This window comes from Phyllopteryx taeniolatus, chromosome 4 (assembly GCF_024500385.1).
Source record: "Phyllopteryx taeniolatus isolate TA_2022b chromosome 4, UOR_Ptae_1.2, whole genome shotgun sequence".
NCBI classification, from domain to species: Eukaryota; Metazoa; Chordata; class Actinopteri; order Syngnathiformes; family Syngnathidae; genus Phyllopteryx; species Phyllopteryx taeniolatus.
In genome coordinates this window covers 31,145,729-31,165,121 of record NC_084505.1, presented here as the reverse complement: position 1 = coordinate 31,165,121, position 19,393 = coordinate 31,145,729, and the positions used below count along the sequence as shown (strand labels likewise).

At 40.4% G+C, this 19,393-nt stretch overlaps 2 protein-coding genes across 2 annotated transcripts; both read right to left on the bottom strand.

The window, feature by feature from the left end:
* Window positions 1-136: 136 nt before the first annotated feature.
* pik3r6a (phosphoinositide-3-kinase, regulatory subunit 6a) lies at window positions 137-4,707 on the bottom strand. Its single transcript, XM_061771653.1, has 7 exons — window positions 4,567-4,707; window positions 4,340-4,442; window positions 3,915-4,035; window positions 3,676-3,749; window positions 3,156-3,270; window positions 1,635-1,705; window positions 137-1,514 (listed from the first exon to the last, which is right to left on the bottom strand). Exons 2-7 carry the CDS (start codon window positions 4,419-4,421, stop codon window positions 1,402-1,404), a joined length of 576 nt encoding a protein of 191 aa, XP_061627637.1. The 5' UTR covers window positions 4,422-4,442; window positions 4,567-4,707; the 3' UTR covers window positions 137-1,401.
* An 89-nt stretch (window positions 4,708-4,796) lies between these two features.
* Window positions 4,797-18,969, bottom strand: LOC133477176 (phosphoinositide 3-kinase regulatory subunit 6; the record flags this gene model as incomplete). Its single annotated transcript, XM_061771651.1, has 20 exons — window positions 4,797-6,210; window positions 7,619-7,728; window positions 7,804-7,865; window positions 7,955-8,045; window positions 8,134-8,195; window positions 8,283-8,385; window positions 9,053-9,160; window positions 9,593-9,712; window positions 9,890-9,989; window positions 11,018-11,293; window positions 11,596-11,839; window positions 13,534-13,620; window positions 15,410-15,551; window positions 15,913-16,093; window positions 16,196-16,265; window positions 16,374-16,506; window positions 17,050-17,118; window positions 17,212-17,303; window positions 17,503-17,607; window positions 18,909-18,969. Coding segments are annotated over 20 exons (2,373 nt in total), but the record flags the coding sequence as incomplete, so codon positions are not given.
* Between the last annotated feature and the right edge of the window lie 424 nt (window positions 18,970-19,393).

Below are 19,393 nucleotides of genomic sequence, written 5' to 3'. Positions count from 1 at the left end.
ACAGTTGTTCTGTAAATTAAGTTCTTTTGATCGGTTCCTTGGTCGATTTTTTGCTTTGTCGAGCCAAACTCAAGTTGCGAGTGAGCTTTAGATACGTCGCCACTCGAGTGAAATGAAAAAAAATAAAAATAAAAATAGAGCGCGACAATTGCCGATGCACTTCTAGCCGTTTATTGAACAGTACAAACAGTCAAACACACACATACAAAATGAAAACACCTGCAAGGAGCATGGAGAAGTGGCTAACACAGAACTCACCGCGTGGTAAACGGCCAATAAGAGATGGAGTCAGAGCTCCTGATGTCACTCACTAGGCCACACCTCTTAAAGGCACACATCAACACACGAATACTACAGCGTATGTGACTTTCAGTTTATATACTCTATAATGTTCTATTGCCCCCAAGTATATAAAATACAATACTATAGAGTGCCACCTTTCTTATTAAAGAACATTATTTTATTTATTTATTTTTTCAGAAACAGATCCTAACTTGGTGGGAAAATATGTCTCAGAAGTTAAATCTTCACACCCAACTCTTCTCCTGCCCTGCTGTGGTGGACTTTTATTTTTATATTCTTATGACAGGGGTGTCAAACTCACATTGTAGTTACGGTTTTCCTCAGATGGCCATTATGATTGTGAAACCATAAAAATCGTTAATTACCTCATCATTTTTATTTTTTGTCCTGTTCGGCTGTAACAGCCTAACAGCAGAATCACCTCATCATATTATTACACCCGAAATTTATAAACTAGTTTTGGAATCAGAAATCAAGGCTAATGGGTTTTTCAACTATTGTTCATATTTGGTAACACAAAAATGCTTGCAATTTCTCAAATGTTATTTACGAAATATGACAATTAGAAATGTTGGTACAGATTTTATCGTGGAAGTTGACACACATGATTTGCCTTCGCAGGCCACATAAAATCATGTGGTGGGCCGGATCTGGCCCCCGGGCCTTGAGTTTGACACCTGTGTCTTATGAGAACCTATTCATAAATCTTGTTAACTTTATACTATGTTTCTCTCATCTATCTAGAAAAAAAAAAGTTATTAATGAACATTCCCGTTTAATGTGAGCCGCCACGTCCCCAGAGATCTCATTTCCTTGAAGTTGGTGAAGTCACCCTCGCTAATATTGGTGCTAATTAAAAACTAACAACTGAAAAACGGTGTACTTTTCTAACGAGGGAATGTTCATATTGTAGCTCCATTTCAGTTTTGGCTTGATAATCAATGCTACGCTTTTTCAATATGTGAGATAAATAGAAGGAATGAGACTGAGCCATGAGCGTGAGGCACATGGAGATGAATGGGGAGGTTGTGTACACTGACAATCACTTTTTGTCTTTCTTACTTCCAGTGTTAGCTGTGACCTAAAGACGATGAAAAGCTACATGACAGCGCAAGTGAAGCCGCAGCACTCCTTCAGCAGGGTGAGGCCCGTTTTGGAGAAGGGGGAAGAGTTCTGCTGAGCCCTGGATGCCGCACGCCTGCTCGGTCCATCTGTAGCAAAGACATAATGCGTTTGCTCCAACATTTAAGCACCAGACTAACTATTTTCCAGTGAAAAAGCATTAATCCCTGCCATATTATATATATATTCACATGCTGAGCGTGTAATACCTTTTTTCTGCAAGTGTCTCGGGAATTTGGACCGTAGAAAATCTGCCATTTCTTTATCTTCTTCTTTCTCCCTGCGAGCGAGAGTGCATGAATACTAAATCCTCCTGGGTTTCAATTAAAAATCAGTTTGTTAAAAGAGGTTGGTCTTTATTTATATTTGCCAGGTTTGCCTCTTCATGCATTGGAGCCTCCAAAGTTAAATGCCACTAAAATGTGCAGTCTGTTGAATTATGTCGGGGTCCACACATACCGATTTGTAACAACTTAACCGATTTTTTAATTGTGAGGGACCACGCACTTGACGAGGGGAGAAAAAAATAAAAATAAATTCCACCAATTTCCACCTACAATCACGAGTGTCCTTGCCCAAATTAGATGCCTATCGTACTACCAAGACCAGGGTTGAAAACTCCATCCGAATGAATGGGAATAAATGATTGGTACATAAAATCTACAAAATTGAAGGCTGGTTCCTGATAGTGAACTGAAATCTAAAGAAAAGCACTTCAGCATGAAGCTTGCTAAAACTATTAGATTTTTTTTGGGGCAAGTATGTGCACGTTACGCAGAAAAAGACGAAGGGAGCGAGGAGTGACAGCCAGTGTGTGGACCAGTGCTTCCAGCTTGCACAGCCGCTTTAGAGCGCCTCGTTGTTGCAGCGTGGAAAAGCCCTGCGACGAACCGGTGGGATATGGTCCAGCCACCGGAGGCGCTAAGGGGATATATTTTGTAACTCAAACAAATGTAGTTATGTGTAGACATAAGAAAGAGGCTTGACAAAGTAGCATCCATTTTTTTTCCAGGTCATAGTAGTGGAATTTGATTGACTGTTGAGGGTGTGGGCAATTTGGCATGGTTGTTAACAACAGTTCTCGCTGTGGTGGGTCAAATTTACAAGACATAAGGAAAGCTATCTATATTGCATGGAAGTCTGCTTATGAGAAAATGTTTATATTTGTGCTACCTTTGCAATAAATGACCCTCAATTCCCAGTTAATTCCCATAAATTGCGATTGAATTCCTACATTTCCATAATTTCCACAGAATATTTCCAAATAGGAATAAAGTATTTAAAAACTCAGGAAAAAGTAAATTCTACTGTCAGTACTTCTTATGGGAAAATGTATTCTATTTATCAATGGATTTAAAATGTGATAGACTATGAAGTGATGCAGTTCCAGTGTATTAACATCGACGGGAAAATGATGTCGTAAAAGGTCATTAGGAGCGAGATTCTGATTACAAGATGGCCTTTAGCCTTTCATCCTTTTTTCTCTGGTTCATTCATGTTCTCCTGCATCCTGCCTCTCACCTTTGCTATGACTGCTCATGCAGGCAAACAATGCTCAACATGCACGACGTATTCAGAACACGCATTAGATTCCACATCATCTCCTCTCAGGCCTCTCTGCAGCTGAATGAGAGCCCTGACCTTTTCCCATTGCACTATAAAATGACTCACCCAGAATATTACAGCTTCTCTCTCGCTCATCTGTCTCTCTAGTGATGGAAAACGCTCACCTGAGTCTTTCGAACTCAACGTCATCCACCAGGAAGTCTCTGGTTTCCACCAACTTATGGATCTGCAGAAGAAGCTCTTCTTCTTTTTGTTGATCCTCGTTGGACTTGTGGTTGTCTACGTCAGGAAAAGTGTATAAAAGAGACACATTGAGTTGCTTTGTATTTGTCTAGGTTACATTTGCGTGGTTTCCTCAGCGTCCACAAAAAGTAAATAAATAAATACAAAATGGACGACGGATGAATGAACTAAACTAAGGCAGGGTGATAGAACATCTGGTATATTGTATAATGACGTCCTGCAGGGATATGAAAACATTCCAGAACTTCATGAACTCAATTAGCATCTATTTATTGACCAAAGTTACTTGAAAAAATAAATAAAAGTATTGCATAGATGAGTGATTGGGGTGCGGTATTTTTGCTGTTAAAATCAATCATTGTTTGAGTCAGTGGAAAATGGGGGGGAAAAAAATCCAATTAAGATTAAGATTATTGATACTGTGAAGGTGTTGTGTCCAACCTGGTAGTGACACTAATTTTTGTAGCTCCTTCTTCAGCCGAGTGATCTCCTTGCACAACTGAATGTCATCCATCCTGCAAAAGATCCAGAAAAGCACAGAAGTCATGCTGCTGAAGTCCCAATGTGGTGATTGTCAAGCTATACACATCTCTTATACCTAAATTTAAAAAAGCAAAAGATTAGCACATCTATAATCAGAGTGGCTGGTTGGATGTTGAAAATCAACTTGACCATCTCACATGTATCTGAGCTCTGACTCCCTCCGGACCAGAATATCTCTGATGCGGTCAATCTTGAAGAGTTCGCCCTCGATGTCGTCCACAGTGATACTGGAGTCCGCCATGGACACCACGTCCTCCTCTGGAATAAAACATGGAATACAGGACAATGTATTCCTCTCTATTTTCAATCTCTTTCCAGCACTTACTCCCGCTTACTCACTCAAGCACCAACACACACAGTGAAAGAACAGACACCTGTAGATGTTTGATACACTTGACATGACTGCAGTTAAAAAAAAAAAAAAAAGTATAGTATTTACAGAAGAACCTACTGTGCATTTACAGCAGAACAGCAAGACAAGAAACATGAGCCGTAAGGCAAAACATTGACAGGGAATGCATTTTAAATGAGAACACTGCAGGACGAGTACGTTCGCTCACACCTGCTTTGTGGCTGCCTGTGCTCCATTGTGCACGATCCAGCGATCCATACTGATGGAAAGATTCTCTCTTCTTCTCCTCCATCACTCCAGCTTCTCCTCCTCTCTGCGGGACGCGTACACAGCAGCAGCAGCAACAACAAGAAGAAAGAAAGAAAGAAACAAACAAAAGCATGAAAAGTGAGACGCTGCATTTCGGCTGTGACTCATTGCCAGCCCAAGTCACCGACCTGCAGAGGTACGAGATGCTCCCCACATGCTCGGTCCGGAGTGCGTGTGCGCGGATGGAAGGCTCCCTGTCAATCAAGCTGGGCACAGGGGCCCCAGCGCCATCTGGTGGTCGTGAGACACGGCTGCAAACAAGCGCAGTCAACTCCACCAGGAAATCATGAAACTTGGGACTTATTTTTTTACAAAACATTATTTATTTACCAAATTACATTTAGGATTTACATTACATAGGATTGTCAACATACACACACACATATATGCACAATTGCAATTGGGTCAGATGGCTATAGGTGGCTTGTGTGAAGAGATGCAATCACATTTTCCTATGAATAGCAAGTGTCAGCTCTTCAACAGGCCCTTGACAATGAATGCCTCTGATGTGCAATCACAACACACACACACAGCTGCTCTCTAACCATCCCCAAGGATTTGGCAAAAAAAAACAAACATGCAACGTCAACAAGAACGCGACAACAAGATACTGAGGTTCCGATTGGTTGCGTGTGTGCAATTTACACTTTCATCCCATTTTGCCTTTTCAGAAACAAGTTTGTAGAACAGAATCTTGCCTATAAAGTGGAACCTCCAAAGTCAAACACCCCTGAAAATCGTACAATTTGGAGGGTCCACTCATTCTCTACAGCACGTATACTTAGGCGACATTACCCACTGTGATACAAGTGTAAAAATTAGTTAACTGCTGTTAACGAGTAATGTCTCTGGTCCTTTACCTGAGAGAAGGAATGATGAGAGGTTTCGGAGATTATTCTCACTTAACCGGTGGCTGGCTAATCTCTGCAGTGAACAGCGACTGCAGTTTGTAGATAACCGGCTGTCCTTCTCGGGCCGACCCTACCTGCTGAGCTTGGTACGTTGCCTTAAATCCTCTTCCTGTTTCTTCTCCTTTAAGTGTTTTTTAGCATCTTCAAAACAGAGAGTAATTTTCTTTTATATTATTAATACAGTGGTTAACGTTTTTCCACCTGATATAATAGTTTAACTGTTACTTAAAAGTGTGGCCTGTACAGTTAATTTGAGACTGTAATAAATGATTTCACTCTCCATTATTTCCTGATGGGGAACAACTTGGAAGTCAACTGATATCATGGAACAAATAGTGTTCCGCTTTGGAGGTTCCACTGCATGTTCACTAGCTTTAAAGACTCTTCTCAGTTCAAGACAAGGTAGTTGTGTCAGTTCTGTATGTGGTTCGGCACAATTCATTATGTGGTGCAAATTCAATGACACCATTATCAGCGCACACTTTGCGGTACACTTCCACAAGAAAACGAGATCCACGTCATCAGATTGTGCAGGTGTAGCTAATCAAGTGGCCAGTGAGTACTTTTACAGGCACTAATGAATGCAAGGTGAATGGATGTCTGCACAGTGGGAAGAAATGGTAAAAAGCACTGCATTTGTTCAGATGATTTGATTGCCAGGCTTTTCCATCCACATATGTCGTCCGTGCGTCTTTCTGCTCAGGTCAGTTGATGATGCCGGCAAACGTGTTGACAGGCAGAGGAAGTCCTTTACTCATGTACTTGCTCAGTCCCGCGTCCTTGTCCCCACCCAGGTTCAATTTGGACATCCTATTTTTTTGGACGCAGTATCCAGGATCAAGGCAGGGAAGGATTTCAATGCTGCGGCACATCACAGCAAGAGGGAACATTGGACATATTTATTTTGTACATGCATGGAATACAAACATGCACAAGAAAGACTGAATGAATATGCATTAATGTAGAGATCTATTCTCTATATTTCTATAACAGGCCTGGTGATTTTAGGTCCACAATGAGCTACTGCAACCAAAATAGAGACATTGGTTTGGGACGGAGAAGTAATCAAGCTGTTTATAGTCCAAAATTATAGTCTCGCTTGAATATTTAATGAGAGAGGGACACTCTTAGTTAGCTTTTTGAAAGCCGCAGTGCTTTGTCAGCCAAGACACGAGCACTCTGGAGCATCCCCTGCTCTGGAGAGTATCAGTCTCCAATAACACGTACACACACAAAAAAACTTGACGAGCAGGTATTTTTCGCATTCAATCCAGCCATTTTCTCCTTTCACATTTCTGTCAAAGGACTTGGTTGCAGGTTCAGAAACTGTAAAGTCACACCGAATTTACAGTAACCTCAATCCGATCCAGATTAGACAAAATTTCAACGTGACATGGAACATCTAGTGCCAAGACACTGGAAAAATCTTTCTGTTCACATTGTATACCAACAACTCTTTCAGCTCTGAGCCTATCATACTAAAAATGTTCTGAAGACAATTTCTTAGCCTGCTCACCAAAAACAGCAAGTTTGTCAACTGGAGTGATGTGCACTTGCTGCATATTAACGCAACTAAAACTGTAAAGATGCTGCTTGATTCCAGATCAGTTGGCGTCCAAGGGTCCAGACGTCTCGCAGGTGAAAACCCGCTCGACGTGCAACTTGAGCTGGCGCACAATGTTTATACTAGAACGCACCAGCATCTTCATTTTCACTGCAGGCTGAGAGTAATTGAAGTTTGTAAAAATGTCATGCTAATTTTCAGCAGAGTGACAATTTAGTCAGTCCTCTGTCAGAGTTATCACCAGCTGGTTTGGTAATTTAACAGTTAAAAATAAAACTGGGATTTCTATCCTAGTTAGAACTCCTTAAATCCATGGGACCTTTTCAAGCAAGTCACTATTAGACAGGGAAACACCATTTTATCAGACAGTGCTCATAAGCTCTGTGAATATGGTCTTTTGAATTCTGCGAAGAAATATATGCTTGCCTTGTGCAGGCACAACCAATACAAACATTTATTTGTTCCTGTGTCAATCAAGCTCGCAATGCGGATCGAACATTTTAAGGGCCACTTTTGCCGCTGCAATGGCAAACTGTCCCTATGTAAAGAAAGGGATCGTGGGTTACTCATTGGTTTTACAGGTGACAAATGTTTAAGCCCAAGAAGGCTGTGCGACGTACGCTTGTGTTGCTATTTGATTGACACAAGATATAAAAGAGGTGATGATTTTGTCCTTTTTTAAAGGCTACAACAATCCCTTCTTACCTGTGAACATCATTGTAGATCCTTTGACAATCTCTGTCTAATGTAATTCTGAGCGATGACCGACTCTCCAGTGAACACATCTTGATGTTGTTGCTCCTAATTTTGAACACCTGGAAATGTCAAAATCCAAGTTACTAATGTTAAATATGAAAATTCCACTGGAAAAAACAGTGATGAAAACATACCACATTGTTGTTTTTAGCTTTTGCTTGCCATTCTTTCAAGGTGAGCGTCAAACAGTTGAGATCTACAAGTACAGAGAGAGAATGAAACACACCTTTAACAACGACATCAAGTCGGAACATTTAAATAAGAAATACTAAGAAAGGAATAAACCATCTTTTGCACTCGAGGGAATAGCACTGACGTGACCGCCTGTTGTCCTCATGGGGAGGCCTCTGTCAGTGTCGCGGCCACTTAGTGTCACCTACACACACGCAAGAGAAGTAATGAGGCATGCAGGTATTACAACAATGCAAAATCAAAAAATAATGGCAGTAAATAAAAAACCTCACTTTTTTGTAACTGATGCAGACAAGAGCTCCACATACATCTGCTACACACTTCTTCTGCTTCTCTGTTTCAGGGACAGTTATGCTGTCAATCATCATTACTGTACATAAATATGCAGGGATAGATCAATGTGTCTCTGAACTTAAATCACCTCTCATTGGCGCTGAAGAGTGTCTGAGGTCAGGAACGTCCACTTCTAAATGTGTCAGAAAGACATCCTCCACTGGGTCCTTGGTCATGCTTGTAAAGGTAATCTAAAATAAAAAAACAAGGGCATGAGTTTTTTTTTTTTTTTTTAACTAAACAGAACTGTGTTGATGGCTTTAAATGTACTGATTCGAGATGTACTTTAAAAAAAAAAAAAAAAAACGTTGTTTGGAACTAAAATGAAGATGTAAAACAAGTCACAACCTTGTTCCTGCTTTATTAGTTCTGTATTTGTAGAAGTTTATACTTTAAAAATGCAAAAACAAAATAAATATCATAAGCAAACCAGAGTAGAGATATAAACCAACACAAATAAACAACTGTTCCAAAACTTAAAATATGCAAAGGTTTTTTATTAAAGATCAATTTTGTGCAGGACTTCAATGGCAAGTGGTTAGCAAAAGCACGTCACAGTCCTGAAAGTGGGGTTGGACTCTGGGCTTGTGTGGAGTTTGCATATTCTCCCCATGCTTGTGTGGGTTTTCTCCGGGTAGTCCAGCTCCCTACCACATTACAAAAACATGCTTTATAGGTTAATTGAAGACTAAATTGTCCTTAGGAATGCATCCCACTGTGAGTGGTTGCTTGTCTCTAAGTGCCTGTGATTGGCTGGCTGGCAACCAGTCCAAAGGGTGTACCCGACCTCTCGCCCAATGACACCCACGATCCTAGTGAGGAGGATAAGCAGAACAGAAAATGAATGTACCAGAATACCTTAACAAAGTAGATGTTGAAGTACACCGGCTGCTGGCCCATTCGCACGTAGTAGGAAATAACGTCTGACACAAATGGCTCTTTTGGCTTTGATGGGTTTGTTTGTTGCTGCAAAAGAAAAAGAAAAGTACTTACTTGTGGCAAGTTAAGAAATGATCATGTAAAACATTTATTTGTATTGTTTTTGAAATGGCAACGTGGTGAGTAGCGGTGAGCTCTCTAACAGTGTTCATCTAAACTGAGCATTATTGTCATTGTAAAAGCATTTTGATCGTAGATCTTATTAGATTGCGCAGGTGTACCTAATGCTGCGGCTGGTGATCGCAAATAAGTCCACATAAGACGTTTATAGATGTAATTGCAGTCCTTTTTCTTGTTTACATATACAAGTTACTGAGTAAGATATGTTGTGCAACTTTCTATGTTGCCATGCCAACAGCATGTGAAGACAAAAGCCACAACCCAGTGCATGCACAGTGTCCTTGAGGCCTCTGGTGTCACATTTACTTGTAAATTTTAGTTGTTGTTGTTTTTTCTTACCATTTTAGCTAGTTTGGGGATCATGCAGCCCAAACTGCTGATGTTGCAGTTGTACCACGGGTCCACTGTGCTCAAATATGACCCGAGAGTGCATGGAGTCTGTTTGGACTGATGGTTCTCCTATAAGAAGTTAAGAAGAAGAAAAGAAGAATTACCCTAACAGACGAATACTGTTAAGTGTCCAAACAGCAAACACACATTTTAAGGAAGTTCACTAAAGGGTGTTTTCGTATAAAAAAAAGAAGGAAAAAAAAAGACGGGCAGTGCACATTACTGGCGAGGGGGAAGTTGCCTCACCTTGTCAGATGAAGTCGCGGTTGCCGCGGCGCAAACAGGGATGTAGTAAAATTGCAGGCTGACTTTCATGGTAAGACAAATTCTGCGGGCTTCCCTTTTCCTGCAACGGAGGGCGAGATGCGTGAGAAGCGCAAACAATGTTCATCCCAGATTTCATATAACAGTATTTTTAGTACTTGAATGACTCATACTACCAATAGGCCACTTTACTGTAGTCACACTGGGCCAATCTAATGACATTATTGCTGGAAAATAATGTTTTATGTTAGTTACTTTTTTTTAGCTACTTGCAATAGTGTAAAATAAATATATGCAAAAATTCTATACTAAATATTTCTAAAAGTATTTTTTCTTAATTTCTTGGTAGATTTTCCATGTACTTGATGACAAAATTGAGGCATATACAGAAGGTGGTTATCACCAAAGGTGTTGGCGCTGATTCAAATTAATGGTTTTTGGTGGAGATCTGCACTTTGCTACTAATGTAGTTTCGAAAACATTACACACACTGTCCACATTATTAAGTACAACTGCAGAATCTTAGGAGGTCCCAAGCTTGAACTGTATCAAATGCTATATTTACAATGCTTTTCTTTTGCTTTGTGGTTATTTTCATTCAACTTATTCATCTACATTTTCAGATATTTTTTTTTGTGTGTGTGATTTTCTTGTCCAAGTAAATTAAGCATGAATTTTAAATACAAATCCAAACTGTTCCTCTTTGGTGAAGATCTGTGTTCCGCTGCCATTCTCATTAAAACAAAACAAAACAAAACCCATGCATGCGCCGTATCATCCATCCATCCATCCATTATCTGAGCCACTTATCCTCACAAGGGTCGCGAGAGTGCTGGAGCCTATCCCAGCTATCATCGGGCAGGAGGCGGGGTACACCCTGAACTGGTTGTGCGCCGTATCAAATAATATATTTTCAAATCATTTTGGGTTACCTTATTTAGCTACATGAAAGGCGCAAAATAGCTCAGTACAATGTATTGCACCAGCAAAACCGAGCAGTTAAGGCAGAAATTTTGTCATGCATTAGATGACTACAGTTTACTTCCAGCCGAGTAACTTTGCTGGCCTTCGTAACAAACCACAAGCTACTGTATGCAACGAATCCCTCACCTTAAGCAGTAGTAGGCTTTGGCCAGGCGGCCCACTATACTGTCACCCCCCAAGACGACAATCCTGGCGGTAAATAGTCTGTGCTGTTTGGGGAAGGGGGTCTGGCTGGCATTGCTTCCTGCTCGCCTCTGCAGTATGACCTCTCTTCCTCCTCCCCTGCTCCCAAGCCCTCCTGCATGACCCTCCAAGGTGTCCTGCATCAGCGCCACGCTGTCCTTCACGGACGGTTTCACCTTCATGCCTCCACGTCGGGCCAACCTGACTGACTCTTGCTCGCTGTGAAAAAAGTAAAAGAATATTCAGCCTATTTCCCCCAAGCATAACAGTTCTGTTCAGTTGGGTACAGGAGACAATTTTTAGCATTTAGTCAATGAATAGAATGCTAAGTAATTGGTTATGTTGAATTATCTTTCAGCTATTGAGCCAAAATGGAGTGCACTACTTGACTACCAACAGCTGGGGTGCTGTTGTCAACTAGTTTGCTGTCTAAAGAAGCGCAACATGATTGGAAAGTGCCGTGTTTCGTTCCTAACCAGTGAATTTCCCCATTGTGGGTATTATCTTTCGAATACTTGTACCTCTTGCAAGGTTCCCACGATGCACTCACGTGGCCCGAATCGAGCGATGCCACGGGCGAAGCGTCACCACTGTGGGACAGGTCTCTTTCGATGCCGCTGTCGTTAGACAAGACAGAAAAGCGGGTCTTGTCAGGTGGCAACAGGTCACCGGGGGATTCGCCCAGCTCGGGGTCCTCATGCTCCGGGCTGAGGGAGAACTGCTCCGACGAAGAACTGGATCGCAGCCACTTGGCCACCTCCCTCCCTGTAGATTTTCATACAGTCACTTAAGAGTATAGAGAGGATGAGTTGAAAAATCTCGGCTCCAGCCTCACATTCTAAAAACATGCACGTTAAATTCATTGAAGAATCTAAAATTAACAGAGATGAGAATGTGAGCGTGAATGGTTGTTCGTCTCAATGAGGCCTACAATTGGCTGGTGACTAGTCCTCGGTGTACGTCCGAAGTCGGCTGGGATTGGATGGAGAAAATGTAAATGTTCTACTTTGGCTAATGTGGACAAAACCACAGAACTCTGGGATATATTATCACAACTAGGATAGCTCTGTGTGTATCATTCGTCATCCCTGGGGGGAGAAAATACTCACCTTTGACAATGCCTACATGTGAGCCTCAGCTTTTGAAGCTTGGTAGTCACTTTTTTACAGCGTTTGATCACACTTTCACCCCAAGGACCATACACACAACACATCATACCCACAGCAATATATTTAAATATATGACCATCTTGGACCAAATACCCTTCAGAAATCATGCCTTAAAGGTTTAAAGAAGCTGTCGTTACAGAGAGGAAAAGAGCCCACTGACTTTAAATAGCAAACTGACCAGGATTCTTATGCCTAACGTAGGAAAAACATTTTCGCTGGCCGCGGGCGTGACCTGGAAAAAGTGTGTTGTGCCATCTTTCCATCCTTACGCTGATGATTTTGCAACATTCAGTTCCACTGGTCTTCTCAGAAAGGGAGGTAGAATGCATTTGGACACACAGCATACAGTATGTGACAGGACTGTCTTCAGGTTAGCTATTGATAACTATGCATTACAGACATTATTTTGAAATGTTAACACTTACTTTGGGATGATGCTCATGTATGACTGTGACCATTTGTTTAAAAAAAAAAAAAAAGTCATACAAAAGTTTTTATATATCACCCATGATCAATTAATTAATCCAACTGGCATTGGACTGGACCCCTTATGTCTATCTGAATCTTAATTCAGGGTATATGCTGGTTTACGGAAGCCAGATTCATTCATTCACTCAATATGATCATTAGGAGTGGTTTGATATGGGCTCAAAATCAAAAAGATTTCTTGTGCCTTTCTTTGGTATTGTTCTTCTGTATGGCCAAACATGAATTGCAACACACTCCGACATCTTGTAGAAAGTCTGCACATAAGTGGGGAATATGTTATAGCTACTCTGTTTTCTTCCATTATGACTTCCTGTAGTTGTGATTGGTGGTGTCCCAAAATAGCTGGTCCTTGGTTTACAATATTATGAGGTTACAAAGGACAAGTAGTGTTAGAATATGTGGTCACGCAGCACAAGAAGGTACATTCAGTTAACCCTGTACTTAATGTTTTTCATTGGATTGTTTTATAATCATAGAACATAAAACTATAACTGTTTTTATCCAAATATTTACTGTAATTATGACTTAGGATACTAACAGACTACGGTCGCCCGTCGTGCGTTTGTCCTCCTGGCTAAGGATTTCTCATTGTGTTTATTGCAGAGCTATGATTATGCTCTCAAGAGTACCAAAATGTCAGGTTTTATGAAATAAAGGATCAAAATGATTGAGGGCAACTCGAGTAAATGTTTGAGCATATTTTGACCCCTGTTGAACTGTTTGGACTGTTAGTTAATTCAGTTCAGCTGACTGCTATGAACAACTTCCTGGAGACCACCCACAGTACGCAGGGCCACTCACAGATATCCAGATCCTCTGTCCACAGGTGGAAGCTCATCTCGGGGTTGGGAAGGGGGCAGTCAAAAAGTGGTCCAGAGGAAGCAGCCTCTACACAGAGGAAGAGGAAAAGACCAAAAGTGTCACAATGACACTCAAAACAAAACATCCCAGCTTCCTCATAGCCAAGACGACAACAGTTTAATCAGATGGGTCAGCAACATGACAGCAGTTGAAATAGATTTCAGTGAAAAATAAAAACGTTTAATGGATTACATGTGGGGTCAAATGTTTGATTTCGGCTGGACTGTACTGTCAGGGAATTTGATGACACCAGAAACATGTCAACCATTGTTAAGCAGTACCCCGGACAGCAGGAACTACAGTGAATGGATATGTTCGGCATTTACATTTTCATTTTTTATGGAACCTCCATTATTGGCTGAAAAACGTTTCCAATATTAGCTGAAAATCTTTTCCATTTGCTGTTTTTGTGGTCAGGCCAAAGCAATAAAAATGATTACTTGCCGCCATTTGGTGGAATCTCTGTGTTGTTTGTTAGGTTTAAGTCATCGATTGTGTTTTTTCGTCTGCATTGTTGTTGTTTTGTTGGCAGGCCTTGAACGTGCCTTGTTCTTCCCCAAAACGAAAGTGAAAGTATGTCTGTTTCCCTCCCAATGCCGCTACGACTAGCCCGTGTAGCCTACATTGCTGTTACAATTTCAATGCATTCCCTATGCCCCTTTTATTATTGTTTACATGCTAAAAAGTGAGTTTAAAATTCCATGTGTGATGTCACGTTAGTTTGTGCTAGTGTCTTATTTAGGCTAGTATACTAGCTCATACAATTGATGAGCTTCTTGTGAAGGTGGTTTGTTTCTATTGAATAATTTTCCTGAATACAGTCATTTATGTAACGTTGGTTCATGATTGTGTATATGCTAGAATCGTGAAGTTGATACTTTATGACCCTCATTGTTTTAAGTGCTTGGCAGCCATCTTTTGGCACCGATACACTATTACAAACTCCTTTTTGGTGGGGCGTCAATTATTTGCAGATTTTCGCTATTTGCGGCAGGACTTGGTCCCCTTCTCCCATGAATAGATTTCTTTTTTTTTTCTTCTGTTGTTAAAGAAGAAACCAAAGTAGTCCGGTTGCCTTTTATTCAACACTGGTAGATTATTGTGACCATGAGATGTCATCTGTCCTAAATTAGTGTTTGTGTCAATTAATAGAGATAATTGCTTGTAACTTGTAAGTGCCGTGTATATAGGTGATTTTGTCATCCAAGCAGACTCTATTCTAAATCCTCTTCTATTAACTATCGCTGCATGAAAAACAAACTGTATTAAGCACATAAGACCCACATTGCAAAGGGACTATGATCCCCTGCGAACATGAAGGCAGAAGGCAAAATTGTGTGCACAGCCTGGCTGCAACAAGATGAGACGTTGTTGATTCACTTTCAAATAGTTTTCAATTATTACTGGCCTCCCATCCTGTTAAAAAATATACTATTGTACAATATATGAAATAACTGTTTTTCCCCATCATGAAAATTTCATTGAGTGGCCATCCCAAGCAAACATCGCACATATGGCTGGGGAACTACAAGCCTTTTCCTACAGTTGTCTTATATCATGTTAGCGGAACTTAATACAGTGTATTTGGGACTGCTTTATGGTTGTAAAGAACAAACACTGAGAACTTCAGATGGTTAAAATAATCTGATCTCATGTTGCATATAACACGCTCCTGTGGTTACAGTGGTTGGCCACCGCTCATATCATCTCTGATGATCGTTTAAATCCTATGCCTTGTGTGTGCGTCACCGAAGTTATTGCATCTGTAAAACTCATGCAGACAAAATAGGCTAGTGTGCTGTACTGTATCTCCTACCCGAGTTCACGCCTGTGACAATGTCGCCGTGCAGCTGCTGAAGACGGCTCTTTAGTGCACCCCCCACCCTGCCGCGACCTTCTTCCACACACCGCTCTGCAGTCGCAATCACATCCTGAAAATTAGGCTCGACATCTATATCCTGTTCCAAAACACAGAAATACACGTGGGTGAACATACACAGGAAGGTAAATACATCCAGGCTAGGTATTAATAGCAAAGAGGGTAAAGGTCTCAAGTGGGTGTGTATGTCTAACCCCTGCGTGTGTGTATGCGCGTGTGTTCTAATGAAGTGTTACTTTAGGCACAGCGCCAATGGAGAGCAGACCTTCAATGAGGATGTTTTATTTGACACGTACATACTGTATGAGCCCGGGACTTTTTCTTTTTCGTAAGTCAAAATTAACACTGCTCAGTAACAACATCAGTCGACTTCCGAGACAAATTAAATATAAGTTAGTAGGAGAGAATACACAAGTAAACATTATAGTTGTTGCACTGACTTTTAAGGTCTTAGCCAGTTTGGGTCCATGGCACTGCTGGCCTAAAGTGGCCTGGATGGAGTGTTGGACCACATTGCGCATGTGATCTATTGGACTTGAAGCAGATGCTGCCTCGATGTCAGCCAACACGACTTGTGCCAGAGAGGCAGAAAAGACCTCTGGATCAGCCAGAACAAAAACCCTACACAATCAATCAGACACAATGTTTATGATAAATCTAGTTGTCTGACATGTTGCATATTAATGCATACAAGTATGCAAAGAATTATAATTCATATCATACCTCTCCTGAAAGGGATAATGGTCATTCTTCAGTCTCTGCTCTGCTACCACCATCCTCTGATACAGTAGACCTGTAGGATAAATTAGCATTCATTCACAGTCTACAGAAGCAGAACAGTTGTACCACATTAATTCTGTGAAGCTTTGTCTGGCTTCTGCAACAGAAACACTGAAAATACCTGGAACGGAGCGCTCGGTTTTTATCCTCCTGGTGTAATTGAGGCCAATGGTGCAGTAGGGCTGAGGGTAGGTCAGCAGTCGCTTACAGAAGTCATAAACACGCTTGTACAACTCATCTGGGATGCAGGCTGTCTGGGATATGGATAAGCACGTACACATAGGAGGTTAATACACATTTTTACAAGGCATTTCTTTTAATATTACAGAAACCATACTTCACATCGTAAGCTCTTCTTACTCAAGTAATTTCTTTAGCATTTTAAAAAATTATTTTATTATAAAAATTTTTTTCATTATTTTAAAACATTACATGAATAATCAAGCACCTTATTTTAAAACAAATAAAATGTAATGTTATGAGAGAGGAAAAACACAAACATGAAGTCGAATATTACAGAAATAAAGTCTCGAGTTTAATTTTCATGGTTATTGTTGTTCTTATTAACGGGCTGGGCGCAATAAAATAGCTCCCCTGCTGTATAGTGCGGCTTGCTGTGTCCATTTTGGCAAGTTACCACATATGGCTTGTCTCGTGAAGTTCAAGTTCATTTCACTAAAACACAATTATCTCCTCTATTTATTGTGATAAAGGAACAAAAGGTAAACAGCAGCATGACTGACAGATGGGAAAATCCGGAGACACTAAAAGATCTGACCTTATCATAAAAATTTTACCTGAATGATGGCATACATGAGCGTGTGGAGCAAAGGAATGATGCATTCAAGACTGTCCCACCTCTCCGCCTTCAAATAAACACAGTAATCTTAAAATAAAGCCAACAAGAGTTAAAATTCCCCAAAAATTGAGTGCGAGAGGAACGTGTAGCGATCAATCACCTTCTCCAGCTCTTTTATCAGAACCCACAGCAGGGACAAGCTGTTGGCGGGATTGTTCTGAACTTTCTTGTGTAGCGTCCATCTTAACATTCCTACACAGGCACACAGTTAAAAACACAAACTTGCTAAATGTGTCATAATCTCGTATGACTGTGTTAAATTTGAATATACTGGCTGACTAACAGCGGAACACTCTGCTGATGCTGAAGTAGCAGAAACAACATCAGCTGAATGTGCAGCATTAAAAGATTGATTGCTGTACACAACTGCAACTGTAAAAATGAATAGTACCTTTGTTAAGACAGTCTGGGGACTGGTGGATGTCTGTTTCTCTCGGCAGCACAGCCTGGACGCTGCGGTACAGTTCTCGCTCTGAAAACGTCGGGAAGCAGCCGGCTGCTGATAAAGTGGGAAGGTTAGAGGATGTGTAACTAAAGAAAATAAACTTTGCTAAAACCATCTAATGAGATACTCAGCATGCTTTTTGTTTGACTAAATGTGATGTGTATATTTTCCATGAGTTCCATTTTCACTGTGACTAACAATAATAATAAAACAAAAATTCTGTTTGAATTCGTACTAAAATCCATCCATTTTCTGAGCCGCTTCTCCTCACTAGGGTCTAGGGCGTGCTGGAGCCTATCCCAGCTATCATCAGGCAGGAGGCGGGGTACACCCTGAACTGGTTGCCAGCCAATCGCAGGGCACATACAAACAAACAACCATTCACACTCACATTCACACGTAATGTCATATTCCTGTCATCCTTCCACAAGGTATTAATAGAAATAGATTACCTGTCGCTTGGTGCTTGGCAGAGGTAAAAATGACTAAACACACACAAACATCTCAGATGTTTTGCCACAAAAGCAAATGATTACATGTACTATTTTAAAATATTACTCATCCATTCAGTTTCTATACTGCTTGTCCTCATTATGGTCAAAGAAGCCCCCCAAAAAAACACCAACAAAAATGTTTGCAAAATGTTTTGTTTTTTTAAATAAGAAAAATATCAGTCTGCAGTATTGTACTTTATAAAAAGATGCAGTAAAAAAACTTGAAATAAAGTTTTTGAATCATGATAATTCTATGGGCATTGTGCTGCTCATTCTGGTTTGTGAGTCTTGTCCACCAGGGGGCAGTATAAATACATACAGACATACTACGTTTGGATATGATGATGAAATGCAGAAGAAGGCCACCGCATGTAAACTATTGGGGATTTTTTTGCAGAGGATAAAGAATATACACCTGTGAGTGTTGTTGTTTTGAAAGGTTTATAATTACCCCCACTTCAATGCTAGTTTCATTATCCCGTCTATGGTGTTTTGAATTTTAAGCATTAAGCTAGCAGAAATTCATAAGACAAAGTTAATGTAGTTTGGTTAAATACAGAACATGTGATTTTCTTTGTTTTATGTTTATTTTTAAAGTAAAGAACTTGGAGTGGCAAAAAGCAGCTTGAACCTACAGCACTCTTATCTCAATTTTTTGCTTGCAAATTAAAGCAAAAAAAAAGTAATACAAACTTTGCCTTGCCATGGCTCGTATTGAAAAAAAAATTGGAAGTCGGGTTCACTCAAAAGTTGAAGTACCACAGTACTTAAATACTCCAATCAAGTTAATTTCCCCCCCCCCAGAACACAATACTTTCTAAATTTGTGAGAGAATGTTACCAATCGTGTGTCGCTTACCTTTTGACTCCATGTTGAACGCCCTCCCCATGCTATCCCAAAGGGCCTGGCAGGTCATGGCTCACACATTATTTTTCTGGAAAGAACCATCACAAAGACGACACTGACAGGAAGTTCCACACACATTGTGACAACGTCAACCTCAAACAGAAAGTGAACACGCAGACACTTACAGCAGCTGACAAAGAGTGTGTGAAGGCGTTAAATCATATAAGTCATTTCTGTTTGATGACACGAGTGACACCGCTTTATGAAACTTATTTTAATATGTCCAGTATTGTCTGCTGTGTTGATTTTCTCCTATGTATTTTATTCATTAGCAATTGTTTATATAAGCTATATTTTAAAATTATCTATTAACAAATGACTGTAAAAAAAATTAAATATAGTTTAAAAGTAGGACCTAGTCAATATTTAATGAAATAAAAAGCTAAATAAACAAAAGAGCTTTTCAAAGTATGCATCGGTTTTCTGCGATTATGCAT

Coding starts and splice junctions, on each gene's coding strand:
- pik3r6a (XM_061771653.1), bottom strand. CDS start 4,421: ATGGAGGAGAAGAAGAGAGAATCTTTCCATCAGTATGGATCGCTGGAT. Junction 3,750..3,914: donor GAGTCAGAGCTCAGATACAT/GTGAGATGGTCA, acceptor GATCTTTTGCAG/GATGGATGACATTCAGTTGT. Junction 3,271..3,675: donor AAAATTAGTGTCACTACCAG/GTTGGACACAAC, acceptor TTCCTGACGTAG/ACAACCACAAGTCCAACGAG.